Below are 15,188 nucleotides of genomic sequence, written 5' to 3'. Positions count from 1 at the left end.
GACTCACCTGTCGCAGCAACACTCACACTATTTAAATACTAAGTTGTATTTAACATGCACTCTGTTTGCAAGCCACATATGTGCTGGTTCTGAAGCACAGCTCTCCAGGATGCTATGTGGTTATTAAGACAGATTTAAATCAAACAGGAGAAGCATTTTGCTTGCTTAAAAACACGCTGCCTGCTAGTGCACAGGTACCTTGGCTGTCCCCATTGAGGCTAGCGGCAGCCCTCCCTTCCCTTTACATAGCATCATCAGATAGCTGGGCTCAGAAGGGACCCTTGGAAGCCCTCCTGTCCCACCTCCTGCTCAAAGCACCCAGGTCCAGGAGCTGCAGCAGGTGCTCAGTGGCCACCTGGGACCTGGCAACTCAGAGATGGCCATGGCCTCTGGACTGTGACAGTGATGAGGATCTGTGCAAGGGTAGCATCGGTCAAGAAGCATCACCAGTGATCAGCGAACAGGCGTCCACCTTCACCACAGGGCAGGTCGTGCCCTCGTGCATACCCATCCCAGAGTCCTGGAGAATACTCTGCAAACAGTTTGCTTTTTCCTCTGTGTTTGCAACACAGACCACAGGGTTTATGTGGATGACCCAGTCCAATAACCACTGAGAGAGTCTTTCTTCCACTTTTAACAAGCTTGAGATGAAGCATGGCCTTAAACCCCGTGTTTGCATTGGAAGCAAAGCCTTTGGAGAATCCCCAGGCCACTGCTCTGCCCAAGGTAGCATAAGCCAAATCTAAATCACTCCTCTCAGATAATTTTCCAACCTACTTTTAACAGGGTTCTCAAAGGCTCGGGAACCCAACAGTTAATCTATCCTATACTTAACCTTGCTTCTAAACATTAAGGGACCTTCTTAAACTAAATCCTTCTTTTTTTGCAATTTAAATTAGAAGCTATTTCTGCTATCCACAGTGGGCATGGAGACCATTTATTATCTCTCCTCTTGCAACTGACATTTGTATACATGACAGGCTGTAATCTACCTTCTCCTCTGTAAACATGAGAAAGCAGACACAGATTTTTTTTTCCTTTTCTTTTTAATCTCCCCCTTTCTCTCACCCCAAATTTTCCCTTAGGTCATGTTTTCTAGACCTTGGGCAATGTTTATTGCTTTCCTTTTGGATTCTCTTCAACTGACTCATGGTCCTTTAGTTGAGCCCACCACACCAATACAAACAGACCAATTTCCTTCTGAAAGCAACTTTCAGTATATTTTTGCTACCAACCCAGTATTTTTTTTTTTAAGATCAGCTCCATCTGTGCAAAACTAGCCTTTTGTTCTCCATTGTGTACTCCCACAGCTGGCTATTCCCAAATCCCTTCTCTGTATTTGCCCTTACTCATATACCTCCTGTTTGTTCCAACCCAGTTCTCTCTTATCCTTCAAGATCACTCTGAATCCCAATTCCACTTTGCAAAGCCTTGTCACCTTGTCCAGCCTGGACCACAAAGCACATCTATTAGTAAACAATTAGTCTTATCCATACCAGTAATGAAAAAACATTGACCCGGGACAGAGATCGCACACCTCAGCTGACAAACTCTGATAGGCAAGAGCAAGCTATTGGTTAAGTACCACTTTCTAAGTGCTGCTTTTCACCAGGTTGGGTCCTTATGTCAAAATAGTTTCACTTAGACTCAAGGTCCCTGCCTTACCTGGAGGCTGCCAAAAGCCATACTAAAGCAAAGAATTATCACAACCACAACCTTCTCCCTGACTGACAAAAGCTCTTACACTCTCATGGATGGAAATTATCAGAACCAAACCATGCCTATCACTTACCACTTTGTTATGCTCCAGACACTTGATTATGTGCCCTAGCATTTTTCCTGAAACTGCAGATAAATTCGAATAGTTCCTAGACTTATCTTTTCACTCATTTTTTTTTAAAGGTATCTTTGCCTTCCCCAGTTTCCAACAAGAGCACCCACCCTCCCCACACCCTCTAACAGAAGTATTAATGGTTTGGAGGTTGTTTGCCAGTTCTCTAAAAGAGCATCCAGCTCATTTGAAAACAACTAATTGACTTGTCCTTTGCCTATTTTCTTTTACTCCTGAATTCTTACCACGCTGCCTCAGATGTTAATCATGACCAGAAAGGCTGCACCATTAAACTTATGAATGAGTATTTAAGGAAGAGGGGAAAGAATTAAAAAACAGCATCAAGCATTTCAATTCCCTGCTTGAGTAGGGTTTGTTTGCAGGATTTTCTTTATATCTTTCCAGTTATCTGAACAGCCTCCACATACACGATACTCTAATGCAGTACTTTTCCATCTCATATCATGGTTAGCTGGGAACTAGTCCAAAGCCACCCTCTCCGCAGACCCCAGTGCGCACGGGGCAGCCCATCTCTTCCAGTAACTTGGGAGAGACTGCTACAGTCAAAAATAAGCATCATAAGCTTCCCTCTTCATGGCATTTACACCACTGTCTAAAGTCTGCCAGGCAGATCTCTATTCCAGACCACAGTGAACATTTCTGCCTCTAACAAACAGGCTGCACGCTCCTCCCTTGAGATCTAGTCCTTGTCAGATGGTGATATTTCCTTGTAAATTGACTCAAATTTCTTTCAATGTTTTCAGAAGCTCACCTAGATTATCTCCCTTGCTTTCTGCACTAAGAGAAGCCCTACAGAGGAGATGGTTTTGCACCTTTTGGATGCTTTCTGTTTAAAATGGCAGTGACTGCAGTCATCTCAGGGGAACCATGAATTGCTTTTGCTCCCAGATTTTTCACTAGGGCGTCCAATCTCATATACAGGTTAGAAAAAGCTTCAAACCTTTTAGCGTGCCCAAAACTGGAGGATCTCACCAGCTGGCACTCATCACGCTAAAGTCACTTCAGAGATGACCATGCTTAGGAGGAGAGGTTACCCATTACCTTTACCTAGAAAGACTCCTAGAGACTTCAATAAACTTTGAATTAGTGAGATCCTCCAGCACATTTCCACTAAATTCTCCTTCCCTAAGGCCTCGGTACTTGCATAAGGCCCATAAAATCTCCCTCTCCCAAGTTTTTCTAAGGCTCCTGACAGTTTTATTTTTCCCAATGAAGCAAAGAGAGAAGTGAAAGGCACCAACAGGAGTAAAAGGAGATAAAACAGTGGAGCAGCTACTGCTCTCATGAATCTTCCCAAAACCAGTTTGTCTCAATGGCAAAAGCACTTCTACCACATGCTGAACATAGCCCCATATCTGTAACATTCTCTCTTTGTGCGAGAGAGAAGCAGATGTTCAAATGCCTTCTGCAGTCTATTGTCTGGAAATGGTATGAGCCCATTTTTCTTTACAGCCCCATCAGGGTTCCTTAATAACATGGTGTGTTGAAACAGTATTATTTTCCGCTCCCCCCCCCCACTGTTATTTGGTTGCATCGTTCCCACGTGACCACTTCTATCATGCTCTTTTATTGCAATTGATTACCCATTATATCTGCAGTCACTGAATGTCTCTCCATCTTCACAGAGCAGCTTCTGAGCTATAATTTCTCAAAGTCCCCAGAACCTACCCAAACATCACTTTTTGCTTCAGTCATAGGTCCCACTGATCAGCTGGCACTTAATTGGAAGGAATGGCACAATACTGCACATATCTACAACCTCCTCAGATACCCTGTAGAGGACAAAGATATTTGTTCCTCATTGTGGCTCATGCCTGCATCCTAGAACAGAAGCTTGCAGAGGGCTTATTGCTCCTTGTGAAGCCAGTAATAAAACTTTGTTGGCATTGAATGCACAGTTACAGATATTACTAGATATCCAGAAATATTTTTTTTTTCTAAAGCTCTTACATGATCTAGGCTTGGGAATTTTAAAGAATGACTATTCCAATTAACAGTGCCATTTTTTGTCAGAATGGTTGTACCAACAAAAGCTGTAATGTAGGTTTTGCCAGCATAATCCTGTATGGGAAAAGGAAAACCAGCTCAATCGATGTCTGAAACACTTGTATCGCACACATCACATATATACCGTGGATCAGTAGAGCTGAACTCCATGGGTTGCCCTTTACCTACCTAGTTTGAAAGGGTACATCACAAAGCCTATGTAAAGGACACCATCCCAGGTCAGGATGCCTTGTATACTCTATTAGCAAAGCACTCCTATGGTGGATGTAGCTACACCTGTAAGTCTGGATTTTGCGTAAATACAGCAAACTCAGGCCAGGTAAGATGCATTTTCAGTTTGCCACTACAACATGAACACCACACACAGTTTGCAGGATCACATCTCTACCACCCCAACACACACAGCAATGCCAACAGAAATCGAACATTTTCAAAAGTGCTATCTGTAGTCTAGACAAATCCACAGGGTGTCTGGCAGTCTAGAAACAAGTTCATAGCTAACAGTGACTTTTTCTTAAGAGAGATTGTAAATACTGAATTATAGCAAGCCTGTGTCCTTTAATGTTTTGAGTTCCTATAGATAATTTATGCTCTTCTTCCTAAGCACAGCCAGGCATTTTTATTTTCTCATGCATCACACAGAGGCTGACAGTAAATCTCTATAATATCTAGTCCTCCCTCCATAATAGAAAAACTCATTAATATGCCCCAGCTGCTTTAAGACACTTTCACATGAATTTATGAATATTCAATTTCCATCTAGTGCTTAGCTTCTTTGTGTCCAGCCACTGCTCTCTTGAAGAGAGGCTGCCAAAGATCTCATAATAGTTTCATTAGCTTTGAGCCCTCATATTATGAAATAAGCAATATGTTTAATATCAATAAACCACAGCTCTGGGAACAGCCTCAACTTCCAAGAGCCGGTGGCAACTGGAGGTGCTCAGCATCTTGCCCGATCAACTTGCAAATACAAACTTTGTCCTGCAGCAAGCGAGGCCTTTTACGCCACAGAAACTTGCTCAGAGCAGCACTTGTCACCTCAGCACAAGATGGCTGTTGTTGCCATGCTGGAAGCAGAACGCTTCCAAAGTGGAACACACCTCCCAGGAAAAAACTTGCAGGTGTGGGCAATTTTTCAGCTCTGATGAAAACTGGCCTGGCAGCAGGAGAACAAATTGCCAAGGACAACTGCAAGAGAAGATATCCGCAGCTGGTATGAACAGCCACATGCTACAAATGAAGGAAAGGAAAGCCTTTAGGGACACCTCAACATTATAGGGCGATCAATACGTTATTCACCTTCTTAAAGTTGGAGAAACCAACACAGGGCAAGCGCTCAAGCCCCGCTGCAGTACAACAGGATCTGGGCAGCTAAGTGTGCTCCTAACAGCTCCACTACTCCTAGCACTCCCGTCCATCAGGTCAAGGAGTAAAGTAGCAGAGGTCTTAGGACTTAACACTGTGCAAGTCCAGCGTACACCAGGTGCAGGCAACTGTGCCTGGCAAGCTGGCAACAGCTGCCCCAAGGGGTTGGACCATTTCCAGGGGCACTCTCCTTACCTGTGCAGAAGCCCTGCCACCACATGCTGTGCTGGTTTTGGCTGGGATAGAGTTAATTTTCTTCACAGTAGCTAGTATGGGGCTATGTTTTGGATTTATGCTGGAAACAGTGTTGATAACACAGGGATGTTTTAGTTACTGCTGAGCAGTGCTTGCACAGGGTCAAGGCCTTTTCTGTCTCTCACCCCACCTCACCAGGGAGCAGGCTGGGGGTGCACAAGAAGTTGGGAGGGGACACAGCTGGGACAGCTGACCCCAACTGACCAAAGGGATATTCCATACCATATGACATCATGCTCAGCATATAAAGCTGGGGGAAGAAGGAAAAAGGGGGGGGGATGTTTGGAGTGACGGCGTTTGTCTTCCCAAGTAACCGTTAGGCGTGATAGAGCCCTGCTTTCCCGGAGATGGCTGAACACCTGCCGGCCAATGGGAAGTAGCGAATGAATTCTTTGTTTTGCTTTGCTTGTGTGCACGGCTTTTGCTTTCCCTATTAAACTGTCTGTATCTCATCCCACGAGTTTTCTCACTTTTACCCTTCTGATTCTCTCCCCCATACCACTGGGCGGGGGGGGGAGGAGTGTGCGAGCAGCTGTGTGGTGCTTAGTAGCTGGCTGGGGTTAAACCATGACACATACCAAGTCACTCACAGAAGTCCTAACAGCAACAGGACAAGGAGAGAAGTCAGACACGAGTCCTCAAGCAAACACCAAGGCAGGTAAATAGAGAAAATGGCACCACTTAGGAGAGGATCCAAAGCCATGAGTGCATCTCCAGCTGTGAGCACTGTATTGGTTCCCATTCCAGCAAAGAGTACTAGGCTCGTAAGCCAGGCTTTCATCCAGCCCAGGAGGACGCCGACCTTTCAAGTGGTGAGTGCTGAGCACAATTCATTTTCATCCTCCACTTCCTTGGAAAAAACTAATGGGACAAATTTAAAAATGAGTGACCAGCCTGAAAATTGGTTTAGGCTTCTGTAAACCCATCTATCATTGAAGGCATAAGATTTCTTCTAAACTAGTTCAACTGGTGCAGTGAACATTACATAGAGAAAGGAGGTGGGAAAGATTGCTGTCAGCAAGATGAAAACCTGAAGCGCAGAGATGGGATGGGAACTGGAATTTACAGTGATGGACCATTAGATTAATGACAGACAGCTGGGAAGAACTAGAGACCGGCCAGTCTACAGGAGTAATTATATTCTGCTTATCTAAATTTCACCCTAAAATAAAAGCATAATGTTGTCAACATCGCTTCCCAGCCTAACCTGCTAATTTACTGGGTCCTATTAAAGAGCTGTCCTAAGTATGATGCAGTTCTTACATACAAGGGATCCCAGCTCTTTGTTGCCAGGCTCCCTGTGCACATGTTCATACTTGTATTGCACAACTCATCGCCAATCAGCGCCTGAGTCCACCACGTGGAAGGAACAGCAAGATGACCGGCAATGGGAGAAGCAAGGCCATGATTTAAATGGTCCGTTGTGATCCTCCAGGGGAAAGGACTGCACGTGTGACAACGTCAAAATTCCTGCAGCGTTTTGCGCAGCTGATCTCTTCCTACCATCAGCAAAGGGCATTACAGAGCAACCAGAGTATCAGGATCTACATAGTTTTCATAAAAGCAGCCCATCCCTCCCAACCCAACACCAACAAGTGAGAACTGAGTCTTCCCAGCCCTGTGCATTCAGCTTTGGCCTGCAGCTATGCAGCTCCCACACAGCTGCTGAGCAAGACCAGCCCTTCCACTCGTTGGCTCTCGACAGGTCCATTTGCCACCTGGCAGCAAGCTGGGACCCATTGCAAAGGCCCCTTGCAAAGGCAGCAACATACACAGCTCTGCCTGCCAGAAAAGCCATGGCACGGAGGAGACAGCCCTCCCATGCCATGGTGCTACAGTGCTTAAATGCCAAGGTGATCAGCTGGCACAATGTGGGACAAGAGCACAAGATCACTTCCAGAGACACTTACCCACTTAGAGGTCTGGTTTTTCTAATCTCGAAGAACTGTGTTCCCGTGTGATTGTATCTGAATTTTGTCTGTTAAAGGAAAGTAACATGAACAGTCAAACAATAAAATAACAATGCTCAAAAGGTGAATTTCAGTTCTGATTTCCCGTTGCAACATAAAACAAGCAATAAAAGCCATTGAGTCTCAACAGAGATGAAACCCTGGCATGTGAAATAAAGCAATTTTTTTCACTTGTCTTTTTATATGACAAATTAATCGGCATTAGGTGAAGAGTCAAGTAAAAGATTGTTTGTCTAAAACGACACTTAAATTTGGCATTTGAGGGTTATGAATTCACTTTTCCTACAGGTCCCGCTCACTATTAGGTTACAAGTTTGAAAAAAAAGTCTCCCATTTGGACAAAAGAAAGCTTTTATAGTCTAGCCAAACCAATCAACATAATTCATGGTTTGAAAGAACTTATTTCCTTTGTAAGTTTTTAACTCAGTCAGCCACATAGCTCACATATGACCTATAAACCAAAAGCACGGCAGGTGCATCCATTTACATCTAGGAAATATAAATCATTCTCTAAAAATTACAGTACACTTGAAATGGAATTAACCAGCTAAGTGCAACTCAAGAACGTTAGTTAACACTATGAGCATAGGAGAGAAGTTCATCACAAAGGCTGCCAGCAGACGTTCACTCATCAACCAAACCTCAGCACCCCTTGCCCAGGCATGCAAGCTACCGTGCAGCAGCAGCATCACCAAAAGCAGCCTCCTCCCTGCTCCTTGAGCATAGCTGTCCAAACAGTAATGCAGAAAATCAGATCGGGAAACCGATCTGTCCAGTAAAAACAAAAAAAAAAACCCACAAAAATGCAACAACAAAAAATTTTTAAAAATCACACCATCCACTTACTTTTGCTAGGTTATTTTTCCAATTGAATCTGTTCCCCAGCCTAGTTCCCAACATGACATTCATGCCAGCAAAATTGTGGTGGTGATACCAGGGCAGAAACAGGTGACCCCATAGAGGCAAGGAGTACCTTGGGAGGCATAAATAGCACAGCTGCTGGCTGTATAACCGTGGTCTAAATAAAAACTCCAGCTTGCACCAGGATGCTCTGAACTGACTTCAATTAGAGTTCAGAGTTCTCCAGAAATGAGGCTTTGCTTCCCTCCTGCCTTCAAAATGCAATTCATGAGGCCCTTTCAGAGTGCTCTGAATAAAGCATACAGCTTCTTTCAGCCACAAAAGCAGCCCAGATCCTCTTCCCCAGCCCGCATTGAAGCTTTTCTGAACACAGATCCAAACCCCTAAGGCCTGCTCCTGCTATGTAGCAGAGCACAGGATTTCAAGACCACTGGGGGGAGGGGGAGGGGGGGGGGGAACAATTTTTGGAGCTCTGTATGACATGGTTTCCTCTCCAGCACAACCCCACTCAGCAGCAAGCCTCTCGTCCTGCTGAAGTGGCCAACATGCAGAAGAGAAATGTGCCACCCCTCCACAGAGCAGGCTGGCCCCAGCCTCCCTCCCCACAGCAGCTGCTGCAGCTCCAACCCCTGCTGCTGCCTTGATCCCAGCAGGCTAACTGTGCCTGCTATTTTTGGATGCTCTTCCAGCTGCCACCCATATCCTTTCTTAATCCTTATCAGGACTTTACATTCATTCCTCATCCCCACTGCTTCCCCCCACACACACACGTACACACACAAAAAGGGAGAGTTTAGAAAAAAGGAAAACAGAGAAGCAGTATCTGGGCCAGCAACCGACTCCTCCAACATTATCTGTCAGCAATGGAAACGGTCAAGTATTAGGCATGGGGCAGCAATATGGAGGCTGGATAGATGCGTACATCTCTGATGAGCCCCCCAAGCAAGGTGGGACAAAGGAATCAGTTCCTGTGCCACGGGCAAGCTTGCCCACCTCGGAGTCAGGACAGCTGCTTGTGCCCACCACCCCAATGACAAGCACCCCGTACAAGCTAAGCACATAGGCAGTCCTCAGGGAGCCCACAAGGGCTGCCAGGGCAGAGGGAGAAAGGGTTTGCCACAACACCGGCTCTCCCTTAGTCGCTTTACGACGAGATGCCATATTATTTCTCCAGGCATCACGATCTGATCATAATATCCTCATAAACCAACTTCAAAATAAGCATTTCCACTCCCACCAACGTCACTTCAGTTAAATTTTAAATTCTTCAGGATCATTTAAAGTTAATTACATCTCCCAGAGGATTGCTGTGACAAGCTCAGTGCTGCAGGTGCTATCACAAATCCTTAGAGGCGTCCTTTCACCCCCGAATGATCCCAAGCCCTCACAACCAGCTAGTGCTTCGGTAAAGCCCTGTTAATTCATGCCAGGAACAAGCCAGCCTTCTCTCTGGAGACCGCGCGCGCTGGAGAAGGATACTGCAGCATCTTCATGTAGGTCTGTATTGCCTGGAGCCATTCTGGGATTGACATGGAGAGCTTGTAGTTTGGCACCGGCGGCACTGAGGGCTGGACACAAAAAAAAGATAAAGAGGTTAGACAGTTACCGCTCCCTGCAGAGCGGATAAGTGATTTAGTTGGGCAGCGGCATGCGCTTAGTGCAACGCAACGCGGCAGCACAGATGGCTCAAACCCCACATGAACTCAAGCATCGGGCAAAGTCATTCTGCTGACAACAGGGGCTGCCCGTGCACCGCAGCTGGCCCCATCCCTGCCAGAGTAGAGAGGCCAGGGCAGGCCCCCGCCATGGCAGGCTGCTCATCTCCCGGCCACCAACATCCCTGAAACACCGCCCTATGTGGGCAGGCAGTCCAGCAGAGAAGGCAAATGCTTCCCATTTTTCCCTTCTAGCACAAGGAAGTTTGGATGAGCAGAGTCCCAGCGCTGGCTCTGCAGTCCTCCTTCCCACGAGAAGCCATTTCAAGTCTAATTTTTGGTTTCCTCTACCATGAGAGAAAGATAAAAGGAGACAAGGATCTCAGGCTGCATAATTTCCCACCTGCCGCGTGTCAGCGGCACACTTGCTGGGCAGGGAGTGCATGGTACCTAGAAGACCACCTGGGACCCAGATATTTAATGATATTAAGACACTTAAAGATATAGACTGGCACCATAATGGGATTTTCCAAAATCCCATAAGACATCTGCTTGTGCCTAAGCACTTTAAGAAGCTGGGCCCTCAATCCATATTTAATCCCCACAGCTACATGGGTCCTGAGCCTGTAACCATGCAGGAAAGGAGCAGGGCCTTGTCCCAAGTCCCCTTATTTTAGGGGTGAGACTGCAAAATACAGGGTCAGCAAATGTTAAAATGGGCAGAGCGGCTAAAAGAAGTTAGTACAATTCTCACAAACGTAGTGGAGGATTGTGTGTTTGCTTTCAGAGAGCAAGCACCGATAATCCCAAGACAACCAAAACCCAACATTTACTACGTGTAGCTAGTTCCTACAGTCAAATAGTAAATACACTTTGGAGAAGGGAAAAAACTCAAAATAGAGACTCCTACATTACTGGCACACAGAAACGTATTTTAAGTGGCAAGGAGACAGACGGCCAGGCCTCCAGCACGCTGCCACCATCCCCAGCGCCACACGGGAGACAACCGCACACACACGGGTTTTCTCTCCAAACAAGTGGGACTTATAAGCGAGGTTCATTAACACTTCTTAATCACAATTTCCACACCTAACCTCTTCATTAGAGGCAATTTTTCAGTTTCACAAGTTCCTTCCGCCCCCGGACCCTTTGGTCTGGATGAATTATTCACCTGTCCCCCTCGGCACTAAGGCAGGCCTGGACACAAGGCACCAGACAGGGCTCAAGTTTCAGGAGCGGCTAGCGGCTGAAAGAGGGAATTAAGGCAGGCCTGTCAAATCCTTCCAGGGGTAGTCATTCCTGCTCCGATATAAACACTCCTTGTCTTCAAAGATAAAAAGCTCTAGGTGCATGCGTTGCGCATACACGACACAACATGCCAAGGCAATGGGAGTCCCGGCCAGCAAGAGGCCTGGCTGCTGCAGAGCTGCCAGGGGCATAGCACCCCTTTCCCAGCCCTCCATAAAATGGAGGCCCCTGGCCTCGCCCAGCCGTGGGACAGGACAGCATCCCATAGGGGCCACACCAGTGTGGAGGTTACAGCCCTTGCTGTAACCCACAGCGGCCACCCTCGCCACGGGGGTCAGGTTTAGACCTCCAGGCAAGGTGCTTCCCCGTCTCCAAGGCGGAAGACAATCGTGTCAGTCACCAGGGCACGCTCAGGTAAAGAGAACCAGGGTTTTCCCAACGGCTGACACATATCCCATCACCTGCCTGTTAAAGTTACCTCGGCAGGCCTGCCGAGCCAGGAGGCACAAGTCCCTCCAGATCTCAGGCAGTGAGGGAGAAGCGGCCATCGGTCTTCCCCCGCACAGGACAGCGCACTGCTCTCCTCCTTCCAGTGCCGGGTGGGCAGTACACAGCACCATGCCGCCAGCCAGACCAGGCGGCGGAGAGCCACCCGCCGCTCCCACTCCCTCCAAACAAAACCCATTTTTTCCCCCCAAATTCCTGCCCCAGCTGCAGAAGCACCGACCCCAGGCACCCAGCCAGCACAGAGCAGAAGCCAGGGCTGCAGGATACCACAAGCGAAGGAAAGCGCGACATTGCTGCGGCTGAGGCTGCAGCCCTCCAGCTACCAGTGCACGTCCCAGCGCAGCAGCCAGGAGCCTGCGAGGGTTTGTAGCAGGAGGCCAGAGACACCGAGAGGTAACACAGACACAGCACTACAGACCATGAATTTATAAAGTGAGTGAAATTCAGAGACCAGGCAGATGAACGGGCCTTGACCCACTGTCAGTATTTCCAAGCAGCGGCAGCTCCAGAGACAGCAGAGCCGCTGCAGTGTGAGACCTTGTGGCAGAGCTGTGGCTGGAAACACTGTAGTCTCAGTTCACTGCAGACATCCTGTGTGAAACTCATCTTGCCTGACTCCACTGTGTCTCATTTAATGACCAGAAAGTAATTTTCTGCTAGCTCGTCCTGCAAGTATGCTGTTACCTAGCACAGATGAAGCTGGCAGGCTAGAGCCCTCAAAGCTGGTGAGAGGTTTAATTCATTAAGATCTACAAGTATCTCCAAGACTACAGGCCACGTAAAGGGTTGCACAGCCCTTCCAAACTGGGAGCCCGCACCCTTCCCAGAGCTCAAGCCAAAAGTCAGAGGTGGGGGGTGCAACCAAGGGACCCCTCAGGTTCCGAAATTGCCCCCCATTGCAGACAAGTTGGCTTTTTGTGAGTACTCTTCCTCCCAGGAGAGATGCAGCTCTGCACCCCTGCAGTTTGCATTTCTTCCAGTAAGGACAACCTCGCCAATACAGTAAGAAGCTACTTACTGCCCTGCGTATATGATCGCTGAGACTAATACCAAGATGATTAGAGCAATCAAGTGGAGCTTCTTGGGGAGGGGATGAAAACTCCCTCCCATCACTAGGGATTAAGAACAGATCAAATGCAAAAATGGAGCAGTTGCACACACCACTTGCTCAGCCTCCACCAACCACCAATGCAAGCAGATTACAAACCATCTCCTCACAGGCACAAGTTTCTCTCGTCACCCCCGATCAGCACTACCTGGTCTTTTGCAGGGTGCCATATACCCAGCAGCACAAGTCAATTAAAAAAGCTGTACCATCATTTAAGGAACAACTCTCCCCTCACATTCCTACTCTGACCCAGAAATTACCATCACAATTTTAGCAACCCACTACCACTTTGTAGCAAACAAACCTGCTCCTAACCTTCAGTTGCTCACCTGAGCTGTGTTGGCCTTAATAAGGACCAGGTGGTCCTCAAACTACCCTCTGAGCCCAGAGGTCCCAGGCTTAGCCAGCAAGAGCTAGTTAGTCACAGGGGACACTAGGCCCTGCTGCCCTTGAAGAAGTTAATCACTGCAACAGGGAGTTTGCTGCCGGACAGTGCTGGAGGAACGCAGTACAACTCTTACAGCACCTTCCACTGATAAGCAACTAGTAACTAACATCAAATTATTCAGCCAAGCAGATTTCAAAACATTTTTTCCTCCTACTCAGCTTCAGCACATACCACACCAAGTCAGCCTCGTGCTTCGGCACTGAGGAAGAAGCCATGGGTGATGCTCTCCGGGGTGCTCCGGCACATCAGAGCCACTGGCATGTCTCTCACCAGATGCTTTGTCAGTCAGTATGGGTATCACCAGTAAAAGTTACGTGCTTTGGAGCTGGGAAGTAAGAGAAGGAAATCAAGTCCAAGACGTGCTTTGCCATCTCTTAACACCAAACAGACCTGCAGGCCATTAAGACTAGTGTAAGCTGGTCATGCTGCTGAAATGAGAAGTTCTGCCCTCTCCCTGTCCCTGCCCCTTCATTTCCACCTCTAGCGCTTGTGCAAGTATGAGATGAACCATACCAAGGAACTGCAAACAAACCCAGCATAACCAGATTATTCTTTGGCTGGATCTGCTCCCCCATCCACACAAAGGCTGGTGCCAGCATGAGGGAAGCAGGGGAATGGAGAGAAAGAGATTGCCCCTTTTGCACTTATGCTGAATTAAACATTGCAGGAGATGAAAGGCCTTTTCAGCCTGCATCTTATTTGAGAAGTGTCTTCGCAAGACAGCCTTCCAACTTCTCCGTGCACAGAATTTTTCCTCTCTACCCCACATAAAGAACAAGTATACATATTGCTGACAACCAGGACTGTGACAACGCCAGCCCAACCGTCTCACTCTGGGGTGAGGGGTACGAATCAAAGCCGACTTCAGCGGTCAGCTCACATAAATGCTGCTTGGTGGGAGGAGCAAATCAAGCTCAAAGCCGGCCAAAGCCGACAGCGTTAAAAGCCGACAGCGTTAAAGACATTGTGATCAGTAATGCAGCGCGGTGGCGAGCAGCCTTGGAACGTCAGCAGACAACAACCTTTTATTTCCTGGCTGGAGGGAAAAGACCTGGGTCAGGCAGAGCTGTTAAGCGCTGGTACCGAGGAACGTACAAGACAAAAGCGTTTGGAATTTTTTCATGTACTGGAAATGAAATGTCTGAGTTTTTAATCCCTTATTACATTTCAGGAGCAAGGCTGAGTTTTAGGAAATGCCTGTGTTCCAAAGAGCTGAGCACAATGTGCTTTACATTGCACAAAGCTCTTCATTCAGTCCCTGAAGACTTCTTTTAATTCTTGTTTTCCGCTTTTTCCTCCCCAAGATAAAACAACAATTTTCTTTCTACTTGTTTCCCAAGACACCAACTCCAGCTCCTAAGCATCCCGCGGCACACGCCCCATACCCGCTCTGTGTATTTTCAAACAGCAGACGCTCCAGCTTTCCCACTGCTGCCCCTCGCAGGGGCCGGGAGCATCCTCAGGGCTCAGGCGTGACGCCCTCCTGCCCAGCTCTCCCAGTGTCCCCCCATCCCCTCGGCGCCCACAGAACTCGGCAGCCGCGGGATGCCTGGCTTTGGGCTTTGCGGCACCATCTCTTTTTTTAAGGGGCGGACGGGGGCTTCGCCTTACCCGAGCCAGGCGGGCGGCGCTCCGGATGGCCGCCGCCACGGCGCCGCCGTCGGGGTGCACCCGCTCCACGTGCCCCCACATCCGCTCCCAGGTCTGCCCGTCCATGGGGAAGCCGCTCTTGTTCACCAGGAAGAGGGACCCGCCGTCCCGCTGCTCCTCCTCCTCCGAGCCGCCGCCGCTCCCGCCGCCGCCCGCCGCCCGCGGCTGGGCGCTCCGCGACCGGCCCCCCGCCTTGCCGACCGCCGCACGGCGGGCGCTCCCGGGGCCGCCGCTGCCCGCCGCCGCGCCCGTCATGGCCCCG

The 15,188-nt window shown here is 48.2% G+C and overlaps 1 protein-coding gene across 1 annotated transcript in view; it reads right to left on the bottom strand.

Moving 5' to 3' along the window:
* The window catches only part of VASH2 (vasohibin 2), a 36,707-nt gene extending 21,722 nt beyond the window's left edge, over positions 1-14,985 (bottom strand). Inside the window, exons 1-3 of the mRNA XM_075147053.1 lie at positions 14,888-14,985; positions 9,790-9,878; positions 7,390-7,446 (exon numbers count right to left, since the gene is read on the bottom strand). Of these exons, the coding sequence (XP_075003154.1) occupies positions 7,390-7,446; positions 9,790-9,878; positions 14,888-14,968 (227 nt within the window). The 5' untranslated portion in view covers positions 14,969-14,985. The remainder of the gene's footprint in view (positions 1-7,389; positions 7,447-9,789; positions 9,879-14,887) is intronic.
* Between the last annotated feature and the right edge of the window lie 203 nt (positions 14,986-15,188).

This window comes from Calonectris borealis, chromosome 3, assembly GCF_964195595.1.
Source record: "Calonectris borealis chromosome 3, bCalBor7.hap1.2, whole genome shotgun sequence".
In the NCBI taxonomy this organism is placed as follows: Eukaryota; Metazoa; Chordata; class Aves; order Procellariiformes; family Procellariidae; genus Calonectris; species Calonectris borealis.
Note: the sequence above shows the minus strand (reverse complement) of the source record. Positions and strands in the feature narration are given on the sequence as shown.